The 24,141-nt window shown below is 36.9% G+C and overlaps 1 protein-coding gene across 7 annotated transcripts in view; it reads right to left on the bottom strand.

Moving 5' to 3' along the window:
• Positions 1 to 279: 279 nt before the first annotated feature.
• Sap47 (Synapse-associated protein 47kD) overlaps positions 280 to 24,141 on the bottom strand; it is a 319,381-nt gene continuing 295,519 nt past the window's right edge. For 3 of the 7 annotated variants that reach the window (XM_053781886.2, XM_053781883.2, XM_053781887.2), the window contains 2 exons: positions 14,047 to 14,097; positions 280 to 3,881 (listed from right to left, as the gene is read on the bottom strand). In XM_053781886.2, coding sequence (XP_053637861.1) covers positions 3,733 to 3,881; positions 14,047 to 14,097 — 200 coding nt within the window. In that variant the 3' untranslated portion in view covers positions 280 to 3,732. Of the gene's footprint in view, positions 3,882 to 4,014; positions 5,739 to 6,063; positions 6,121 to 14,046; positions 14,098 to 24,141 lie in introns of those variants that run through there. The other 4 variants (XM_053781889.2, XR_008407616.2, XM_053781884.2 and 1 more) reach the window with 4 other exon arrangements.

Raw genomic sequence — 24,141 nt, forward strand, 5'->3', positions numbered from 1 at the left:
ATGAGTGATGGTGAACGTGTTGAATAGTGAACACGTTTCTTTCTTTTTTGGGTCACCCTGCCTCACTGGGAAACAGGCAACACATTAAAAAAAAAAAAAATCTAGAAACAAGATGAGCAAGTTTAACAGAATGCTTGAATAGTGTAACAGAAAAGATAAGACTAACCATAAGTACTCTCCTAAATAGCAATGCGATAGATCATATTTTTGTTGCATGCACTATATTTCCTTCGCTGAAAGGCAATAAAATGTTCAGATCACTTAGGGTAATTAAAATACTTTCTAGTTAATCCATTTTACTGGGCACAGGTACCATAGTATAACATAGTAAGGGACAACATTTCTACATCACATGGCAGAAGACAGCTGCCAAACAATGAACAAACATACATACATACAAACAAACCATCACACAACATCCGTCTAGCTACATTGTTGAGGCACCTCCCATACTTGCACAGTGCAGCAAGATGGTGCAATGTGCCAGTGGAGGTGTGGTCACTCTCAGCTTCTTCACAATTTAATGTTTATTTCTCAGTTTTCTAAAGATGCCAAGCGCTGTATGACCCTAGTAGGTTTAGTGCTTCTTTTTGATTACAATAATAATACTCTAAAGATGCCATCTTATATGTTTTTAATAAGTACATATGACATTAATACTTATATAGTGTACAACTGACTAAGCTTATAAGAATATGCGCTAATTTTATTACACGATAATCAAAGAATTATCTTTTTATGTAATTTTTATGCAATTTTCACAGTGAAATACTAATATAAATAACTTCAAATACTAGCAGTTGTAGTAAAACCATGTCACCTTATTTTAAAAGTAATATCTGACTATAAATGATTCATCAAATAACTGCTTAAACATTTCAGAAAATACTGCAGAATTAAAATCAGAGATGCCAGCAAAGCCTTCTATAAAATGCATCATACAGAATGTACCATTTTATCCAACAACAATTTATGAAGAAGCTGAAGAAGGGCCCAGTGTCCAGGTGGTTTGTTTACAATCATACATAATTCAAAGTCGTCTGTGCCCAAGTTATCCCAAGGAAGCATGTCTCGTTTCATTTACAAGCATAAGCCTACAGACAACATAAGAGGTACTTTAATGATTGTTTGCTGCCTACTGGCCTGAGACCCTTAAAAAATGACCATTGGTCCAGTGTTAATATAAAGGACATTCAAGTCCACCATATGCTGCTCCTGTAGTTGGTTCCACCACTCATAAAATGGAACTAATGGCATACTCTTTCATACAAATTGTATGTCATACATCCTGAAGGAAAATTGCAAAGATTTAAATAGTTCATTATGAAGACATGAAGATTGTGAATAAAGTAATAGAACTCAAACCCAGTAATATGTACTTACACACTATGTTACTGCCCCAACTCAACTCAGAAAAATTTAAAAGTAAATAAACCTTATTAAAATATTGTAAGATTATTCCACAAATATACTAAGGGATTTTTCATAAAAACACAAAAGAACTAGTAAAGAAAACCATTAACCTTGTATATCATCTTATTTAAAATTCCAACTTCATTAATTATGTAAACACTCATTCAAACTATATATATATATTTATATATTACAAACCATAAAATGAATATATTCTCTCAATATTTATATATATACTGTATACTGAAGTAATAAATATTATCTCTGCAAAAATCAAAATTTATATGGTATTTCTTATCGCTGTATTGTAATTTCTCCACAAAAAAGCTGTGCAAAGCAATGCAAAGTGTTACCTAAAAATTTTCACCAGCATTAGGCTGATATTAATTATTGTTGTTAAAAGTTTCTCTGGCTTTTGTTAATTGATATCCTGATCAAAGTGCTGTCCCTGATAATGCATGGCGATGCTGCTTGTACAATAACTTTCAATTAAATCCGAGGGTCTAATGTGCTCCCACTATGCAAATTTATGAAAGAATACTCCAGCTGCTTTAGTTCTCCAAACTTCTGAAAACATACTGTTTTATAACAATTCTTATAAAAAAAGTCATCCAGTATATGAATCTCCTATACTGAAATAAACAATAAAAAATAAGAGAGGACTACTTTCTTGCATAATCAAGCACAGTAAAATGTGACGAGCACCTGTGATTTTGGGCCATTTTATTTATTTGACAGCTTTATGGAATGCTATTAAACTGTGGAGTCCAGTATGCTTTCAAGAAAAGCTAGTGGATGAAAGTTTCTTAAATGTCTATTAATAATAATGTGATCCAAAAGGCTGCATCAAATCACCAGGTCACATCACATATTCACACTGTTGAAAGAGATACTATGAAGGTACCCCATGACTGTTCACTTATCATTTAATGTGCACATCATGTTGTGACTAGATCAGCCATTACGGGCCCTATGTAGAGGTGGAATAAAGTTCAGTTATCCTCTTAAAAATTGGAAACTGGAACTCCTACGTCAATGCATAAGGCACATAATCACAAATCTTGATAAAATTATTACATATGAAGAATTTTTGGTTATGGATGATGGAAGCAGAGACTTGTTTTTTATTATTGCAATGAAAGACAATTAATTTACTAAGCAGAAAATGAACATCACTACTGATTTCCATCTACAAATTATTCTGGTTTTAGTACACCTCAAGTTAGAACAGAGTGGACGTAATATTCCTGAAGTGTGAATGTAAAGGTGTACTGTACACGCTTCATGAAACACCTTACCCATTTTGGTCTTGGCAACTTTATTACTTGATAGTTTCAAAAGATTTTCACCATCGCCTAAGCACAATGTCTTAGTTTTCAAGTTCTCAGTTGCTAAACTGACATTTTTCTGAATGGAGACTATCATAACCTTTTTATTGTATACCTGACCCATCTTTTACAAAAAGTTCCCCTCAAGATTTGACTTCTCTACACAACCATATTAGTATTTTTCCTCTTTTTTTTTTTATTTTAGTAATTGACAAACTTTGTTTATCTTTCCCAGAACTCCATCAATCTCATTGGTTGTAAGGTCCAGTTTTCACAAGGCAACAATACTTGGACTCTTGATTTCTTATTCATGGAGTGTTGGTAGTGTAGCTTTGTATTAAACCAATAAGAGGAGGGAGATGCCAGAAAAGTAAACTGCTCATCATCATATATGACTTATTTCTTTAAGGACTATTTTCTTTATCTTAACCAAAGAAAATTGCCTTTAGAGAACAACCATCTGGAAGTAAAAATACCATATCTAGTTGTACACTCATTTCTCATTTGATCTGCATATGGCTGGGCATTATCAAATATTAAGTGGAGTATGAAGAGGGACATAAATAATTTTTTTAATTTTCAAATATTGTATTAATCTGAGAAAATTTGGAATTGATTGCATTAAAAAGATGTTATAAACTTACAAGGAAACTATTCATATTATTTAGTGTAAAAGATAATTGTTTCAATAACAGTTATAATAAACTCAAGTATTAAGAACCATCTTCATAACTAATGACCTGATTAAACTTTTATTTTTTAATTAGCACTACAATTATCAATTTATACCCTTCTTTATAAAGTCACATATTGTATACAAGAACTTGGGAAGTTTTTCAATTAATGTTATACAACACTGACAGCCTCTGATATTTAATGGCTAGTCACATATTTTGTAGATTCAGTTATGATTCAAATACTGTACAGTATGACCTTATTCCTAGAGTCTATGAATATATAAACAATGGATATCTGGAATTTAGGTTGATAATTATCGGAGGTCTCCAGAATCTTCATCGTCGATCATATTTTGAATTTCTTCTTCCCATTTTTCGTTGTCCTTTCCAGCTCCACCCACCACCTCGTATTCGCCCAGCTCCTCTCCAAGTTCTTCACGGAGCTCCTTCTCCCAGTCCTCCTCTGGCACAACAACAACAAACGTCAACAACACTGGCTCACTGACCCCAACTTTTGGCTCAAATATGGGACTGGATTTCTTTGAAAGCAATTATGAGTTCAAATAAAAGTACTGATCTACCCTAACTACAATTTCATATATTCAATATTCTTCTTTACTGCACCCACAACAGGGTGGACAAATACATTTTTGACTGCCACAAGTGGTTTATTTTTCTATATAGCACATTCCATGATTATTTATGCAACAGAGCTGAACAAAGCACCATACAAGCCATTACTTCATCATATGATTTGGAAAACTTGTATGAAAAACTGTTGTACAGAAACTTAGTACATGTAATTTGCATTTCATTACAGAAATCTTTTAAAACAAATCATTAATTTATTCCTAATATGTCAATTTTTCAAAAGAAAGTAACAGACTGAGCATTTTAAACATTCAGATCATTTTTTAAAAGTAAGGTTTAATTCGAGAGTAATTTATGATTTTTTATCCGTTTATGCTAACAAGTTCATAAAGGACTGTTGTGAGGGTATGATGCTTTCTGCATGAGCATGAAAAAGTTATCCAAGTATGAACGCTTCCCATGAACTGTGAGCCATAAGTGAGGAAAATGTGGGTCCATACAAAAAGCTTGTCAAGACTTTAAATTTTGTATAATGATCAAAATAGAACATATATCATTATTCTAGACTGCATTCACAATTAAAAAATCACTACTGTTCTTTTATGTCTTGAATTTTCAGGGTGTAAAATGATGTCATCCTTTTGATATTGTTATGTTCCATTTTGAATCAGTTGCCTTAATAGTATCGAGCTGTGCAAGTCAATAAATAATAAGTAAGGTGAAAACTATTGATAACATGTTTGCTTTACACTGGTGGAAATCTGTGAAGCAAAACAAGCAAGAGCAAATTGTCATTGTCAGAAATAAGAGTCATTGGTATGTATGTGAGTTATATACTGTACCATTAAAGTGATATACACAAGTACTTTTTTTAATTCATAAGAAAGAACAGATTTACTCCAGCAGTGAAAATAATGAATCTGGAGGCTTGAATGTTGCACAATATAAAACATGTATTATTGCACTTAATGTGCTATAACAGTAAAATGATTGAAACCACAACATTATCACATATGGTATTTTTCATGAGAGAAAACAGATAATCTAGTTACAATATAAATCTGCATTTTATACTAACTTTGCAAAGCTTTAATAATTATTTTATACTTTAATTACAATATGATGAGCTAGGAAACAGCCAAGCATATAAAAATATATAATTTTGATGAATTACATGAAACACACACACATTGGGTAAATGAGATGCAAACAATAATAAAAACCACCAGAACACCACTAACAAAACCCAAAGAAAAGCATGCAACACTATTTCCACTAAACACATTTCTATAGATATTCATTAGTTCATGATACTCTGAGTAACATTAAACCATGAAATATCTATAAAATAAGAAACTAAAATGTTTTGATAAGTTTTTCAAAATGTAACTAATGTAATACATTCACTACTCTAAAACCATCCATCCATGCACACAGTGGAAGTTAATACTATGATGGCATAAATAAGTAAAGTTGTGGTATAAATGACAGCATATCATTCCACTGTAATAAATATATCCTGGTCATTAAAACTTATAAATGTATAATAAATAGCTGCAGAAAACAGAGCTATAGCTCAGCATCTACCCCAACATGCTAAACATTTACAATCACTCAAACTATCCCAGTAAAACATCTACATGCTCTTGCGCAAAAAACCAAGTAGTGCCAGTGGGACAAAAGGAGGATCGAGCGAACTGTCTCGACTCTTAGGACCACGGAGGGCTGGCTGAAATGAGACAACAACGACGACACTGTTATCAACCCTACACTTGATCTAAAATCTATAATGAGGAAAGTATCAGCTTTGGCAAGGATGTCAAGTTAGTATGTACATGGAAATGGGTCACCCTCTTTATTAAATTTGTAAACTGAATATAAAGCATAACAAATTATACATAAAATAATAATTCATGACCAAAAAAATACCTTTGATTTCAGAGAGGATATAGAAATATAAATTAATGCAACATGGGCCATACCCAGCCAGACATCCCACAAAATCTGAGCCTATCCTACAGCAACATCCACTTCCTACACACATGAGCACTCACTCGTACTGACCCCTTGAGATGGAGCAGCCCTCACCAAAGGAAGTGTTAGAGTTTAACCTACAAACACACAGAAAACACAGTGTTAGACAGTCTACTCTAGCTTTATTAGGCAGACAATTCAGATATTAGTGGCATCTGGATGTAATGGCACATTCTATATACACTTGTGTTATATGCAATACAAGTAGTGTGATATGATGTTTGAGGATTCTATACCAGCCTCTCCTAAGTCACTGAATTAAGTACAGTGCACACAAAATACTCCATCCTTAATATATTTGTGCATGTATGTTATGTAATTTGTATATAGATTTCTAAAAACAGCTGAAAGTGTAAACTTAATACCTAAAATAATACAGCAGTAAAAGTAGTGCTACTAATATTATCACACATGCTCGAATTTAACCTGACAAATGTGTATGGGTTGACCCCTGACATTTTGAAAAAAAAATAGAATAAAATCACATATTTCATGTATGTCTACCCTAGTTTTGTGGGGTTTTAAATGGGGTTACATTGATTTGACGCAATACATAATCTAGCCAAAGTTTGGAATAAGCACTAAAAACTTAAAAATAGTGCCAAAACCTTCGCAATATTAGTGGTAAAAACAGAGAAATAGTCAGCCCAAACACTTGATAAACATAAGAATCATGGAGTGCTGTGGTAAACCTACTTGCTCATGTTAGGAAGGTCCAACACAAACCCAGTCATTTCATGTGAATTGAGGTGCTCTGCAGCAAACTCACTGGCTCATGCTTGGCAGGCTCTAATCACACTCAACATGTTTGTCTAGCAGACTGGTAAAGAACTGTAGCTATTACTAATGCCTCTCTCTAAAGAGAATTGAACTTTCCCTCAAACTCATCTCCCAGGTGGGTCTTCAGGCCATCCATTACCCTCCTCTACCCATTTTTTAGTGTGCCATTGATTTGCCATTTTTTGTCTTACAGGAAAGAGAGCAAGAGAGTAAGCAAAAGACAAAAAGTTGGAGATAACTGTCAAATCTGTGATGTACAATACTTTGTGAACAATGCCTTCTTTATGCTGCCTCATTGAAGAGTTTTTTTTATCAATTTTTACATGTTTGTACAATTACCAGTATTCACTGACACTGCCACACTCTCTGACCACTGAGACATTCCTAGAACTGGCTCAGTGACAATAAATGGCTGGAGCACTGCTGGTGGCCGTGATTGTACACACATGTGCGTAAGCGTGTCCACGTGTCTCACTGTTATAACCATATTAATGTTCAGGGTTTCCAAATAGCCTCCCTGAGTGTATAAATAAACTGTTTAAATGTAAATTGTTAACATATAATTTTAAGGTTTTCCTGAATGCTGACAGTGAGGCAGAACCTTAATTTACATGTAGAGTGCTTCTTAAATAGAACAAATAAAGAACCTTTTTTTTTTCAAGAGCTCTATATTCATCAGGAATCAAATCAAGGATGCAGGTATCCACTATATTTCCACTGTTCAATTAATGCTTTGTACTTGAAAATGCTGTCAGAAAGTAATAGTTTAAATACTTAACCAATGTTCAAAATGGTTTTTCAAATAATGTACAATGTCTACAACTCTACAATCTTTAAAGAAATTCAAAGATCTAGTTGTTGGTATCAGTGAATTTGGCCAGAATAAAAAAACTGCATTAATTACAGAGCCATTATATGCAGCATGTTTTTCTGCTTTATATGTAGAATATGATGCAAAATAGCTCTAGGACTTTTGTATTGCAATCCATACATCATCAGGAGCTTGCAATGTTGCAGAAATGAGTAGGAAGTGCAGGCAGATTCATTCAGGGAAACGACTCGCGATTATTGCATAATGTAGAATATAAACTCTTAGATGAAAAATAAGGCATAAAAAGAATTTGTTTTATGATCTTCATGCCAGGTTCGGTTTTGTATTTGAGGTCATGAATCCACCCGGATAATTCAGGACAAAGACTCGGGGTGGTCTGATTGTCCATCTGTTAGTCATGAGAGACACTAACGAGAGACACTAACAACCTATCTGACTAGTTCTGAGTGTCAATAAATTGTTAATAAGCTTCTTTTTAGATATAAAGGTCTCAGTCTCGGTCTCTCTTGGTCTCTCTCTCTCTCTTTCTTTATGAGGTTTTTTGCTGTGAAAATTTTATATTAATTAACCTATCTGTACTAGAAATTTGCTATATGAAGTGAAAATTCACTTATTTATGATGGGAGTGAATGACTGCTAAGATGTTTTCCATAAACTTTTATCTAGCACACTCGGAAGCCTGCTGGGATGCTCAAACCTCTAAAACCCAAAGCCTCTTGTACTCCCCTCTAACCATGCCTAGGGTGACCCCTCTCTCTTCTACCTTTCACCTTAGATTTACATACCCTCTTTGTTAACCTATCCCAGTCCATCCTCTCAACATGCCCAAACCACTTCAACAACCCTTCCCTCTTCAAACATTTTTGCCTCATTAATACAGGTAAATGAACACAAATTGTTTACTCAATACAATAACTATTTTAAAGAAGTGCTCTGGGTGTTTGAAAGTACTTTCTCAGACATATGACCAACTGTGGCACTTCAGGAATGTTTATCCTAAGATTATAAGGATTTTACTGTATGTAGCTGCATTAATTACTATGGGAGATTCCAGGGGATGTGTGGCTGTCATTTACAACCCATTACTAAACAGAAGATGACTCAGACAGAAATATCACAGACACAATACAATACAGCAACAACAAACATTTTTGAAAAATTGTAAAGGCAGGAAATTAAGCCATAGCAAAACTAACAGTAGATGGGGTTTTCAACTATTAAAATATAAACAGGGAGAATAGCGACCCACGTGGGGGGTCCAGAGACATGGAAGAGAAAGTTGCTTGGTTTCCAAGAAAAGATGTAATTAGAAAGACAATGAGATTAAGAAAGAATGATAATCTGGCAAGGATGGACATTGTTTCACCTCAATTAAAACTGATGTACAGAAAACTGAATAAAGAATGTAACTGGGAGCAAGCAGTCATTGTCGGCTGATATTCTGCTACCTGGTGAAAGTGAAATTAAGAAAAAGAGAAGTTGTAAGATGCAAACTGTAGGCTAGTGTCCCTAATGAGAGTGATGCATAAAATGATAGATTATAAGGAAAAACTTGTTAAACATCTAAATAGTACTAACTTACTTCTTTCAACACACCGGCCGTATCCCACCGAGGCGGGGTGGCCCAAAAGAAAAAACGAAAGTTTCTCCTTTTACTTTTTTTTTTTTTTTTCAACAAGTCGGCCGTCTCCCACCGAGGCAGGGTGACCCAAAAAAGAAAGAAAATCCCCAAAAAGAAAATACTTTCATCATCATTCAACACTTTCACCACACTCGCACATTATCACTGTTTTTGCAGAGGTGCTCAGAATACAACAGTCTAGAAGCATACACATATAAAGATACACAACATATCCCTCCAAACTACCAATATCCCAAACCCCTCCTTTAAAGTGCAGGCATTGTACTTCCCATTTCCAGGACTCAAGTCCGACTATATGAAAATAACCGGTTTCCCTGAATCCCTTCACTAAATATTACCCTGCTCACACTCCAACAGATCGTCAGGTCCCAAGTACCATTCGTCTCCATTCACTCCTATCTAACACGCTCACGCACGCTTGCTGGAAGTCCAAGCCCCTTACCCACAAAACCTCCTTTACCCCCTCTCTCCAACCCTTTCGAGGACGACCCCTACCCCGCCTTCCTTCCCCTATAGATTTATATGCTTTCCATGTCATTCTACTTCGATCCATTCTCTCTAAATGACCAAACCACCTCAACAACCCCTCTTCTGCCCTCTGACTAATACTTTTATTAACTCCATACCTTCTCCTAATTTCCACACTCTGAATTTTCTGCATAATATTTACACCACACATTGCCCTTAAACAGGACATCTCCACTGCCTCCAACCATCTCCTCGCTGCTGCATTTACCACCCAAGCTTCACACCCATATAAGAGTGTTGGTACTACTATACTTTCATATATTCCCTTCTTTGCCTCCATAGATAACGTTTTTTGACTCCACATATACCTCAACGCACCACTCACCTTTTTTCCCTCATCAATTCTATGATTAACCTCATCCTTCATAAATCCATCCGCCGACACGTCAACTCCCAAGTATCTGAAAACATTCACTTCTTCCATACTCCTCCTCCCCAATTTGATATCCAATTTTTCTTTATCTAAATCATTTGACACCCTCATCACCTTACTCTTTTCTATGTTCACTTTCAACTTTCTACCTTTACACACATTCCCAAACTCATCCACTAACCTTTGCAATTTTTCTTTAGAATCTCCCATAAGCACAGTATCATCAGCAAAAAGTAACTGTGTCAATTCCCATTTTGAATTTGATTCCCCATAATTTAATCCCACCCCTCTCCCAAACACCCTAGCATTTACTTCCTTTACAACCCCATCTATAAATATATTAAACAACCATGGTGACATTACACATCCCTGTCTAAGACCTACTTTTACCGGGAAGTAGTCTCCCTCTCTTCTACACACCCTAACCTGAGCCTCACTATCCTCATAAAAACTCTTTACAGCATTTAATAACTTACCACCTATTCCATATACTTGCAACATCTGCCACATTGCTCCTCTATCCACTCTATCATATGCCTTTTCTAAATCCATAAATGCAATAAAAACTTCCCTATCTTTATCTAAATACTGTTCACATATATGCTTCAATGTAAACACCTGATCTACACATCCCCTACCCACTCTAAAACCTCCTTGCTCATCCGCAATCCTACATTCTGTCTTACCTCTAATTCTTTCAATTATAACCCTACCGTACACTTTTCCTGGTATACTCAGTAAGCTTATTAAGTATACCAGGAAAAGTGTACGGTAGGGTTATAATTGAAAGAATTAGAGGTAAGACAGAATGTAGGATTGCGGATGAGCAAGGAGGTTTTAGAGTGGGTAATATATACAGGAGAAGGGGTTACTAGCCCCTTGCTCCTGGCATTTTAGTTGCCTCTTACAACACGTATGGCTTACGGAGGAAGAACTCTGTTCCACTTCCCCATGGAGGTAAGAGGAAATAAGCAAGAACAAGAACTAGTAAGAAAATAGAAGAAAACCCAGAGGGGTGTGTATATATATGCTTGTACATGTATGTGTAGTGTGACCTAAGTGTAAGTAGAAGTAGCAAGACGTACCTGAAATCTTGCATGTTTATGCGACAGACAAAAGGACACCAGCAATCCTACCATCATGTAAAACAATTACAGGTTTCCATTTTACACTCACTTGGCAGGACGGTAGTACCTCCCTGGGCGGTTGCTGTTTACCAACCTACTACCTACAAATAGTACAAACATCTTCACAATATAATATTATTATTTAGAAAAATGGAAGGTTGTGCTTTATAAGCCTTACAGTTGCATAAGATAGCCTAACAAAAGTCAGACAGGAAAGAAAGGGATGGGTGGACTCCATATTCCTAGACTGTAATTACCCATATCAGAAAACATTTCTTCACTATTAGAGTGGGAAATAATTTGCATGAATTGCACAATGACACAGTTGAGGCTGACTCTATACATTGCTTTAAAAATAGATGTAACAGGGCTATTTTATGCCAGTCAGTCATAAGTTGAGAGGTAGAACACAGAGCTGGAGAACTATCCCCCCACCCTAACCCACAAACTCAAATATAATGAGACACTTGTTGGTTGGGTGTGCAAAAGAAGAAAATTAAAGGTGAATACAGGAAAGAGTAAGGTTATGAGGATAACAAAAAGATTAGGTGATGAAAGATTGAATATCAGATTGGAGGGAGAGAGTATGGAGGAGGTGAACGTATTCAGATATTTGGGAGTGGACGTGTCAGCGGATGGGTCTATGAAAGATGAGGTGAATCATAGAATTGATGAGGGAAAAAGAGTGAGTGGTGCACTTAGGAGTCTGTGGAGACAGAGAACTTTGTCCTTGGAGGCAAAGAGGGGAATGTATGAGAGTATAGTTTTACCAACGCTCTTATATGGGTGTGAAGCATGGGTGATGAATGTTGCAGCGAGGAGAAGGCTGGAGGCAGTGGAGATGTCATGTCTGAGGGCAATGTGTGGTGTGAATATAATGCAGAGAATTCGTAGTTTGGAAGTTAGGAGGAGGTGCGGGATTACCAAAACTGTTGTCCAGAGGGCTGAGGAAGGGTTGTTGAGGTGGTTCGGACATGTAGAGAGAATGGAGCGAAACAGAATAACTTCAAGAGTGTATCAGTCTGTAGTGGAAGGAAGGCGGGGTAGGGGTCGGCCTAGGAAGGGTTGGAGGGAGGGGGTAAAGGAGGTTTTGTGTGCGAGGGGCTTGGACTTCCAGCAGGCATGCGTGAGCGTGTTTGATAGGAGTGAATGGAGACAAATGGTTTTTAATACTTGACGTGCTGTTGGAGTGTGAGCAAAGTAACATTTATGAAGGGATTCAGGGAAACCGGCAGGCCGGACTTGAGTCCTGGAGATGGGAAGTACAGTGCCTGCACTCTGAAGGAGGGGTGTTAATGTTGCAGTTTAAAAACTGTAGTGTAAAGCACCCTTCTGGCAAGACAGTGATGGAGTGAATGATGGTGAAAGTTTTTCTTTTTCGGGCCACCCTGCCTTGGTGGGAATCGGCCAGTGTGATAATAAAATAATAAAAAATAAATATAATATATTTTTTTTTTTTTTTTTTTGGGGGGGGGGGCCCCCCTGCTTCAGTGGGAAACAGCTGATGTGTTAAAAAAATTAACAAACTATATATTTTTTTTAACAAGTCAGCAGTTTCCCACCAAGGAAGGTGACCCAAAACGAAAGAAAAACCCCAAAAGAAAGAAAAAAATTTCATCATCATTCAACACTTTCACCATTACTCATACATAATCACTGTCTTTGCAGAGGCGTTCAGATACGACAGTTTAGATGTCCCTCCAAACTGCCAATATACCAAACCCCTTCTTTAAAGTGCAGGCACTGTACTTCCCATTTTTAGGACTCAAGTCCAGTTAACCGGTTTCCCTGAATCCCTTCACAAAATATTGCCGGCTCACACTCGAACAGTCTCTCAGGCCCCAAAAACCACTCGTCTCCACTCACTCCTATCTAACATGCTCACACACGCTTGCTGGAAGTCCAAGCCCCTCGCCCATAAAACCTCCTTTACCCCTTCCCTCCAACCTTTTCGAGGACAACCCCTACCCTGCCTTCCATCCGCTATAGATTTATACGCTCTCTAAGTCATATGTGTATATTGTAAATGAAAACAAGTAAATTATTTGTACACACGCATGCGCAACATACACATTAGTAACTCTTAAGTCTTCTAAAGATATTAAATTTAAATTTGGTGTAACTGGTGTAAGGGCATTTCTCCACTATTAATATTTCTAACATTTTGTTCATTGATCACAAGTGCTGCACAAACAAAAGTTGACCAATTTCAAGGGTACTGCTCAAAGGAGTCCTACTCCATGAAATACTGTATATATGCAGCTAACCTGACAAAAAATCATAAGGATTATTAAAATAAAGAACATTAAACGGAATCTATTCTCACTAGTAGTAGCTGAAGCCGAGTGAAGTATAAACGGACTAGTACAGATTTGCCTCATAAAACAAATGTATCATAGCAGCAAATATAGTTTTGTGAGAGCATTTATTTAAGTATAACATATGCAAATTGTTCACCTCTTATGTTATTTATTTGGGCAATGAATATTCCTCTGAGTAGCAACTTCCTAAGCAAAAAATGCTGTATTTAGTGGTAAACAACATTAAAACTGAACAACTGAAATACATGAATACGTCAGTACTCTTGAAGCTAGCAATATATATTTATTGATGTGGTGTAGTGTAGATAACGAGCATCTTGCACTAAGAAACTGGTAAGATAAAACTGTTAGATAATCAGCATGTTAAATGTTAGTTCAGTCTGACTGATACAGAACAGACCTTCCTCATCATCATAAAAATTAAAACATGTAGATCTGTAGACTTGTAGATCTGAAAACAAAGGCAGTACTGGTAATGACCTCATCACTCCCACACTAAAGTAGTCAGTGACAATCAAATAATATGTATTGTATCTCTACTGAGAGCCAAAATGACATACCAGCCTGAATAGGAAAAAAATGAGGAAGAATACATAATTCTTAAGAATACAAGTTTTAAACAATTATTTACATTATAATTAACGTACTTAATCTATGAGATATCTTACTACTACTGGAAGTGCTCAACTTCATTTCATATTATTAGATACAGTACATGAAGTAATGTGTAGCAAACACGTTACAATGTACATTATAAAAATATTATCCACCATTATGTGTGAAATCCAATATTGATAACAGTACTGTATCAATTATATATGCTTCCTTGCATAATAAAATATTACTGTATTAGCACCAATTATTTATTCATATTTAAAATGTTTAAGAATACAGTACTGTAGTGACTAAAGCAATATGGTCATCGTAAGCTGAGTGACATTTTGATCAGTGTAATTTCAGCAAGTGACAAGGAATACACTTGGCAGCAAACTCAACAAGATATCTTTTTTCCCTTAAACATTGCATTATGTGGCAATAAGTAAACTGCACCCAGTTAAACCCTTTCACTGTCCAGACTCCCGAAATTCATACTGGTCTGAAATAGTAGAGAAGTTTTTTTGAAAGGTAATGATACCAAAAGTATGAAATTTGATGGAAATTTAACAGAATTACGTATGCAGGCGCAAAGTCAGCAGTCTCAGAACAATTTATGCATCAGTAATTTTGCCCAGTTTGAGTCCTATTTTAATCCAATTTCATTAATCCATTTGATCAAATTCTTGGCTATTTCATTAGCATGCCTTCTGTTCTATCAAGTGAGCACAAGAAACAGCCCATTCAACTACCCTATAAAGTGCACAGAAGTTGGTAATTTGACCAGTTTTACACAAAATTACAAAAATGCCAACTTAAAAATAGTCTATTAAAAACAATGTGGACATTCCTGGCAGTAAAACAACATTTTCTATATTCATCAGACATGGTCTTAGGCCTCTCTTGTATTTCACTTGTCTTCCATTTTGAATTCTTATTCACTCAAAAATAAGATTTACTTCACTTCTTGGATAATAAAATATAACCAGAAAAAATTGCTCATGATTTACAGCATCCCAATAACTGAACCAGACCTATTAAAAATCCATAAAACAGATTGGGGGTTGTAAGGGGTCCTTACCCGTTCTCTGGAGTATCTACAAAAATTGAATATTTCCACTACTTTGAGCTCTATTTCAAGCTACTTCCAGTCCTGAAACCAATCAGAGTCATCTCTGTTTTAGAAGAATGTCTTCCATTGAGTTAAATGATACTAAGAAAAAACAATTAAACCATGAAGATCATCTGAGAAAACACCTCAAAGTTGCTATTTTAAACTATACAAATGGTCACAGTTGTTTTTCTCATGCACTGAGTGGGGCAGGATTTTTTTTATACTGTGCACTCACTACACTGACCCATTCTATCATATCTAGGCCAACATTTATCACTCGCAGCTTATCTGAACGAGTTGACCTCATGACACAGAACTACGTTAGGGACCCTGGCCTCAATGATGTGATTCTACGTAATGGACAGTAAAAGGGTTAATATTTTTCTTTGCTTTGGCTTTATCAAATGCATATATTTTTAGTATATTTTCATTTGGTAAAGATTTGGTCAGTTCCTATAGATTTCATACAATTTGGTAAGGAAATGTGCCTTTTTATTTTTACTTACTGACAGTTGATAAACCTTGCTACATTCAACCTGATATACCTTTGATGAGTTTCGAGTCTTTCTACTCCTGGAGCCCAGCCATGGGCCAATCTGCTCCAGGAGCCTATCCCTATATTATGAACATTTACTGCATATCCTTCCTCTTAATGACTATGAATTTATCATTATTTGTTTTTATAATACTGAAGTACCTTCAACTTCTTCAAAATTATAAATAAAATACATCTTACTCTCTACAGTTCAAACTTTAGATTTTGTCCAAGTACAGATAATTCTTATTTTTTCATTTTTTAAAATGGAAAAATAAAAATTAACAACAGTAAACACTCAATTATTCAGACTAAGGCAGGAGAACATCCTCTTAATGAAAAATCCCATCAACTGATTTTTTCCTCTCTCTCTCTCTCTCTCTCTCTCTCTGTGTGTGTGTTTTCTAGCTAGCACATGAGCCTGTGGCCATGTGACAAGACTTTACTTAATGGGCATGATGGAGGGGGGCTGTCACTGTCACTGATTGTGAGCTGCCATTATTTATTATCACATTTCTCTACCGAGCCTAGACAGCATAACATTCTATTTTGCTGGAAATATTTGTAAAAGGTAGCTGAGAGTATATAACATAACTCAAAATAGTTTTCTTTCACACTTAGTTAAGAGACAAAATGACAAACAAAGTGTGATTACTTTCAGGAAAATATCAATTGTATTGCTTCATTTTAGCATGTGAATAAATAACTTTTAATAATTAATACTTACCTTTTATAACTTACTGAACTGTTATTAGTCTTATTTGGTTTGACAATTGCCATTTCTTTTACAGTTATTTCCATGAAAATAAATCTCGTGTTTGTAGCCGAATTAATGAACTACCAAAGCCAAACCGAATTTTGTTCATTCCATTTTGGAATTCTTTCCACTAAAACAAGGATTATCAAGGTTTCACAGTACTGTTTTCTTAAATAAACCTACATTAAACAAAATTATTTAAGAGCTCATTAGCCCTTCAATGATTTTGCATTACAAATTAATGAGATTTAATGCCTCTTAGTTTAAATTTCTAGCCTTACATATAAAAAATATCAGAGCCAGGAAAATATTAAGGATATGTATATAGAATTTATGTGAAAAATTACTGTCTTTACTTTCTATGGGTTAGTTATCAAGCTGTCTGTAAGGAGGCCCTCCACATTCACAAGTTCCAATTTCATGAGCTTCAAACATTCGCGAATGCCCAGCCGCCCGGATTTATGTGCTTCATGTTACGCTTTCATGTGTTTTTTGATTGATCGTGGTTCAATAGGTTAAGGAAGCAGTATTGTTAGGCTAAGTAAATGCTATTATTGTATTTCCCTACAATATATTTGCGCATCAAAATATTCGTAAACGCTACAGTACAATATTACTATATTTCCCTACATTATATCTGCGCACCAAGCATTCGCGAATGTTGAAAATTCACGAGGTTCTTGATCCCCTAACCCTTGTGAATGTGGAAGGCCTCCTGTAATAAAAATGGACATTTAATTGTGAAAATCTAAAAATGTAAAGAATAAACAGGTGGTGTAATACAATTAAAAAAATTTTTTTTAACACATCAACCGTTTCCCACCGAGGCAGGGAGACCCAAAAAGAAAGAAAAACTAAAAAAGAAAAACAAATACAGTACTTTCATCATCATTCAACACTTTTACCATCATATTTAAACAACTTTTATGGTAACAAATATTGGGTATATTACAACTTAAATATGCTCAAAATCCTTTACTCATTACAGTAATGCTCAAGAGACAGAATGAGAAAAGAAAAGGAATACAAAATTAAAACTTTCCTCTACTATAGATATTTATAGAAGGGCTTTTATTATTTTAATGGTGCTACTTAGGTCACACTACACATACATGTACACATTTATTTATACACACTCATCTGAGTTTTCTTTGATTTTATCTTAATAGTTCTTGGTCTTATTAATTTTCCTTTTATATCCATGGGGAAGTGGAATAAGAATCTTTCCTCCGTAAGCCATGCGTGTTGTAAAAGTCAACTAAAATGCCGGGAACAATGGGCTAATAACCCCTTTTCCTGTAAAGATTACTAAAAAGAATAAGAAGAAGAAAATTGTCAAAGTGGGAAGTCTGAATGTGTGTGGATGTTGTGCAGATGATAAGAAAGAGATGATTGTGGATGTTATGAATGAGAAGAAGCTGGATGTCCTGGCTTTAAGTGAAACAAAGCTGAAGGGGGTGGGAGAGTTTCAGTGGAGAGGAATAAATGGGATTAGGTCAGGGGTTTCAAATAGAGTTAGAGCTAAAGAAGGAGTAGCAATAATGTTGAAGGATAAGCTATGGCAGGAAAAGAGGGACTATAAATGTATTAATTCAAGGATTATGTGGAGTAAAATAAAGATTGGATGTGAAAAGTGGGTTATAATAAGCGTGTATGCACCTGGAGAAGAGAGAAGTGTAGAGGAGAGAGAGAGATTTTGGGAAATGTTGAGTGAATGCGTGGGGAGTTTTGAATCAAGTGTGAGAGTAATGGTGGTTGGGGATTTTAATGCTAAAGTGGGTAAAAATGTTATGGAGGGAGTAGTAGGTAAATTTGGGGTGCCAGGGGTAAATGTAAATGGGGAGCCTTTAATTGAGCTATGTGTAGAAAGAAATTTGGTAATAAGTAATACATATTTTATGAAAAAGAGGATAAATAAATATACAAGGTATGATGTAGCACGTAATGAAAGTAGTTTATTAGATTATGTATTGGTGGATAAAAGGTTGATGGGTAGGCTCCAGGATGTACATGTTTATAGAGGGGCAACTGATATATCGGATCATTATTTAGTTGTAGCTACAGTTAGAGTAAGAGGTAGATGGGAAAAGAGGAAGGTGGCAACAACAAGTAAGAGGGAGGTGAAAGTGTATAAACTAAGGGAGGAGGAAGTTCGGGTGAGATATAAGCGACTATTGGCAGAAAGGTGGGCTAGTGCAAAGATGAGTAGTGGGGGGGTTGAAGAGGGTTGGAATAGTTTTAAAAATGCAGTATTAGAATGTGGGGCAGAAGTTTGTGGTTATAGGAGGGTGGGGGCAGGAGGAAAGAGGAGTGATTGGTGGAATGATGAAGTAAAGGGTGTGATAAAAGAGAAAAAGGTAGCTTATGAGAGGTTTTTACAAAGCAGAAGTGGTATAAGAAGAGCAGAGTATATGGAGAGTAAAAGAAAGGTAAAGAGAGTGGTGAGAGAGTGCAAAAGGAGAGCAGATGATAGAGTGGGAGAGGCACTGTCAAGAAATTTTAATGAAAATAAGAAAAAATTTTGGAGTGAGTTAAACAAGTTAAGAAAGCCAAGGGAAAATATGGATTTGTCAGTTAAAAACAGAGTAGGGGAGTTAGTAGATGGGGAGGTATTGGGTAGATGGCGAGAATATTTTGAGGAACTTTTAAATGTTAAGGAAGAAACAGAGGCAGTAATTTCATGCACTGGTCAGGGAGGTATACCATCTTTTAGGAGTGAAGAAGAGCAGAATGTAAGTGTGGGGGAGGTACGTGAGGCATTACGTAAAATGAAAGGGGGTAAAGCAGCTGGAACTGATGGGATCATGACAGAAATGTTAAAAGCAGGGGGGGATATAGTGTTGGAGTGGTTGGTACTTTTGTTTAATAAATGTATGAAAGAGGGGAAGGTACCTAGGGATTGGCAGAGAGCATGTATAGTCCCTTTATATAAAGGGAAAGGGGACAAAAGAGACTGTAAAAATTATAGAGGAATAAGCTTACTGAGTATACCAGGAAAAGTGTACGGTAGGGTTATAATTGAAAGAATTAGAGGTAAGACAGAATGTAGGATTGCGGATGAGCAAGGAGGTTTTAGAGTGGGTAGGGGATGTGTAGATCAGGTGTTTACATTGAAGCATATATGTGAACAGTATTTAGATAAAGATAGGGAAGTTTTTATTGCATTTATGGATTTAGAAAAGGCATATGATAGAGTGGATAGAGGAGCAATGTGGCAGATGTTGCAAGTATATGGAATAGGTGGTAAGTTATTAAATGCTGTAAAGAGTTTTTATGAGGATAGTGAGGCTCAGGTTAGGGTGTGTAGAAGAGAGGGAGACTACTTCCCGGTAAAAGTAGGTCTTAGACAGGGATGTGTAATGTCACCATGGTTGTTTAATATATTTATAGATGGGGTTGTAAAGGAAGTAAATGCTAGGGTGTTTGGGAGAGGGGTGGGATTAAATTATGGGGAATCAAATTCAAAATGGGAATTGACACAGTTACTTTTTGCTGATGATACTGTGCTTATGGGAGATTCTAAAGAAAAATTGCAAAGGTTAGTGGATGAGTTTGGGAATGTGTGTAAAGGTAGAAAGTTGAAAGTGAACATAGAAAAGAGTAAGGTGATGAGGGTGTCAAATGATTTAGATAAAGAAAAATTGGATATCAAATTGGGGAGGAGGAGTATGGAAGAAGTGAATGTTTTCAGATACTTGGGAGTTGACGTGTCGGCGGATGGATTTATGAAGGATGAGGTTAATCATAGAATTGATGAGGGAAAAAAGGTGAGTGGTGCGTTGAGGTATATGTGGAGTCAAAAAACGTTATCTATGGAGGCAAAGAAGGGAATGTATGAAAGTATAGTAGTACCAACACTCTTATATGGGTGTGAAGCTTGGGTGGTAAATGCAGCAGCGAGGAGACGGTTGGAGGCAGCGGAGATGTCCTGTTTAAGGGCAATGTGTGGTGTAAATATTATGCAGAAAATTCGGAGTGTGGAAATTAGGAGAAGGTGTGGAGTTAATAAAAGTATTAGTCAGAGGGCAGAAGAGGGGTTGTTGAGGTGGTTTGGTCATTTAGAGAGAATGGATCACAGTAGAATGACATGGAAAGCATATAAATCTATAGGGGAAGGAAGGCGGGGTAGGGGTCGTCCTCGAAAGGGTTGGAGAGAGGGGGTAAAGGAGGTTTTGTGGGTAAGGGGCTTGGACTTCCAGCAAGCGTGCGTGAGCGTGTTAGATAGGAGTGAATGGAGACGAATGGTACTTGGGACCTGACAATCTGTTGGAGTGTGAGCAGGGTAATATTTAGTGAAGGGATTCAGGGAAACCGGTTATTTTCATATAGTCGGACTTGAGTCCTGGAAATGGGAAGTACAATGCCTGCACTTTAAAGGAGGGGTTTGGGATATTGGCAGTTTGGAGGGATATGTTGTGTATCTTTATATGTGTATGCTTCTAGACTGTTGTATTCTGAGCACCTCTGCAAAAACAGTGATAATGTGCGAGTGTGGTGAAAGTGTTGAATGATGATGAAAGTATTTTCTTTTTGGGGATTTTCTTTCTTTTTTGGGTCACCCTGCCTCGGTGGGAGACGGCCGACTTGTTGAAAAAAAAAAAAAAAAAAAAATTAAAAAAATTATTCAAAAAGTATGATATTACTGTAAATTATTATATATTTGTATGATTTTTTTTTTCTTAACACATCAGCCAATTCCCACCAAGGCAGGGTGGCCAAAAAAGAAAAACTTTCATCATCATTCACTTCATCACTGATTTGCAAGAGGGGTGCATTACAATACAGTTGTAAAACTGTAACATTAACACCCGTCCTTCAGAGCGCAGACACTGTACTTCCCATCTCCAGGACTCAAGTCAGGCCTGCCAGTTTCCTTGAATCCCTTCATAAATGTTGCTTTGATCACACTCCAACAGCATGTCAAGTATTAAAAACCATTTGTCTCCATTCACTCCTGTCACATATGCTCAGGCATGCATGCTGGAAGTCCAAGTCCCTCACACACAAAACCTCCCTCCAACCTTTCCTAGATCGACCCCTACCCCGCCTTCCCTCCACTACAGATTTATACACTCTTGAAGTCATTCTGTTTCGTTCCATTCTCTCTACATGTCTGAACAACCTCAACAACCCTTCCTCAGCCCTCTGGACAACAGTCTTGGCAATCCCGCACCTCCTCCTAACTTCCAAACTATGAATTCTCTGCATTATGTTCACACCACACATTGCCCTCAGACATGACATCACTGCCTCCAGCCTTCTCGCTGCAACATTCATCACCCATGCTTCACACCCATATAAGAGCGTTAGTAAAGCTATACTCTCATACATTTCCCTCTTTGCTTCCAAGAACTAAGTTCTTTGTCTCTACAGACTCCTAAGTGCACCGCTCACCCTTTTCCCCTCATCAATTCTATGATTCACCTCATCTTTCATAGACCCATCTGATGACATGTTCACTCCGAAATATCTGAATACATTCACCTCCTCCATACTCTCTCCCTCCAATCTTTTGTCACCTAATCTTTTTGTTATCCTCATAATCTTACTCTTTTCTATATTCACTTTCAATTTTCTTCTTTTACATACCCTATGAAATTCATCCACCAACCTCTGCAACTTCTCTTCAGAATCTCCCAAAAGCAGTGTCATCAGCAAAAAGCAACTGTGACGACTCCCAATTTGTGTTTGATTCTTTATCTGTTAACTCCACACCTGTTGCCAAGACCCCGGCATTCACTTCTCTTACAACCCCATCTATAAATATATTGAACAACCACAGTGACATCACACATCCTTGTCTAAGGCCTACTTTTACTGGGAAATACTGTCCCTCTTTCCTACATACTCTAACCTGAGCCTCACTATCCTTGTAAAAACTCTTCACTGCTTTCAGTAACCTACCTCTTATACCATACACCTGCAACATCTGCCACATTGCCCCCCTATCCACCCTGTCATACACCTTTTCCAAATCCATAAATGCCACAAAAACCTCTTTAGCCTTATCTAAACACTGTTCATCTATATGTTTCACTATAAACACTTGGTCTACACACCCACTACCTTTCCTAAAGCCTCCTTGTTCTTCTGTTACCCTACTCTCCATCTTACTCTTAATTCTTTCAACAACAACTCTACAATACATTTTACCAGGTATACTCAACAGACTTATTCCCCTAGAATTTTTGCACTCTCTTTTGTCCCCTTTGCCTTTATACAAAGGAATTATGCATGCTCTCTGCCAATTCCTAGGTACCTTACCCTCTTCCATATTTTATTTTATTATCACACTGGCCGATTCCCACCAAGGCAGGGTGGCCCAAAAAAGAAAAACTTTCACCATCATTCACTCCATCACTGTCTTGCCAGAAGGGTGCTTTACACTACAGTTTTTAAACTGCAACATTAACACCCCTCCTTCAGAGTGCAGGCACTGTACTTCCCATCTCCAGGACTCAAGTCCGGCCTGCCGGTTTCCCTGAATCCCTTCATAAATGTTACTTTGCTCACACTCCAACAGCACGTCAAGTATTAAAAACCATTTGTCTCCATTCACTCCTATCAAACACGCTCACGCATGCCTGCTGGAAGTCCAAGCCCCTCGCACACAAAACCTCCTTTACCCCCTCCCTCCAACCCTTCCTAGGCCGACCCCTACCCCGCCTTCCTTCCACTACAGACTGATACACTCTTGAAGTTATTCTGTTTCGCTCCATTCTCTCTACATGTCCGAACCACCTCAACAACCCTTCCTCAGCCCTCTGGACAACAGTTTTGGTAATCCCGCACCTCCTCCTAACTTCCAAACTACGAATTCTCTGCATTATATTCACACCACACATTGCCCTCAGACATGACATCTCCACTGCCTCCAGCCTTCTCCTCGCTGCAACATTCATCACCCATGCTTCACACCCATATAAGAGCGTTGGTAAAACTATACTCTCATACATTCCCCTCTTTGCCTCCAAGGACAAAGTTCTCTGTCTCCACAGACTCCTAAGTGCGCCACTCACTCTTTTTCCCTCATCAATTCTATGATTCACCTCATCTTTCATAGACCCATCCGCTGACACGTCCACTCCCAAATATCTGAATACGTTCACCTCCTCCATACTCTCTCCCTCCAATCTGATATTCAATCTTTCATCACCTAATCTTTTTGTTATCCTCATAACCTTACTCTTTCCTGTATTCACCTTTAATTTTCTTCTTTTGCACACCCTACCAAATTCATCCACCAATCTCTGCAGCTTCTCTTCAGAATCTCCCAAGAGCACAGTGTCATCAGCAAAGAGCAGCTGTGACAACTCCCACCCTGTGTGTGATTCTTTATCTTTTAACTCCACGCCTCTTGCCAAGACCCTCGCATTTACTTCTCTTACAACCCCATCTATAAATATATTAAACAACCATGGTGACATCACACATCCTTGTCTAAGGCCTACTTTTACTGGGAAAAAATTTCCCTCTTTTCTACATACTCTAACTT

Source organism: Cherax quadricarinatus, chromosome 30, assembly GCF_038502225.1.
Source record: "Cherax quadricarinatus isolate ZL_2023a chromosome 30, ASM3850222v1, whole genome shotgun sequence".
In the NCBI taxonomy this organism is placed as follows: domain Eukaryota; kingdom Metazoa; phylum Arthropoda; class Malacostraca; order Decapoda; family Parastacidae; genus Cherax; species Cherax quadricarinatus.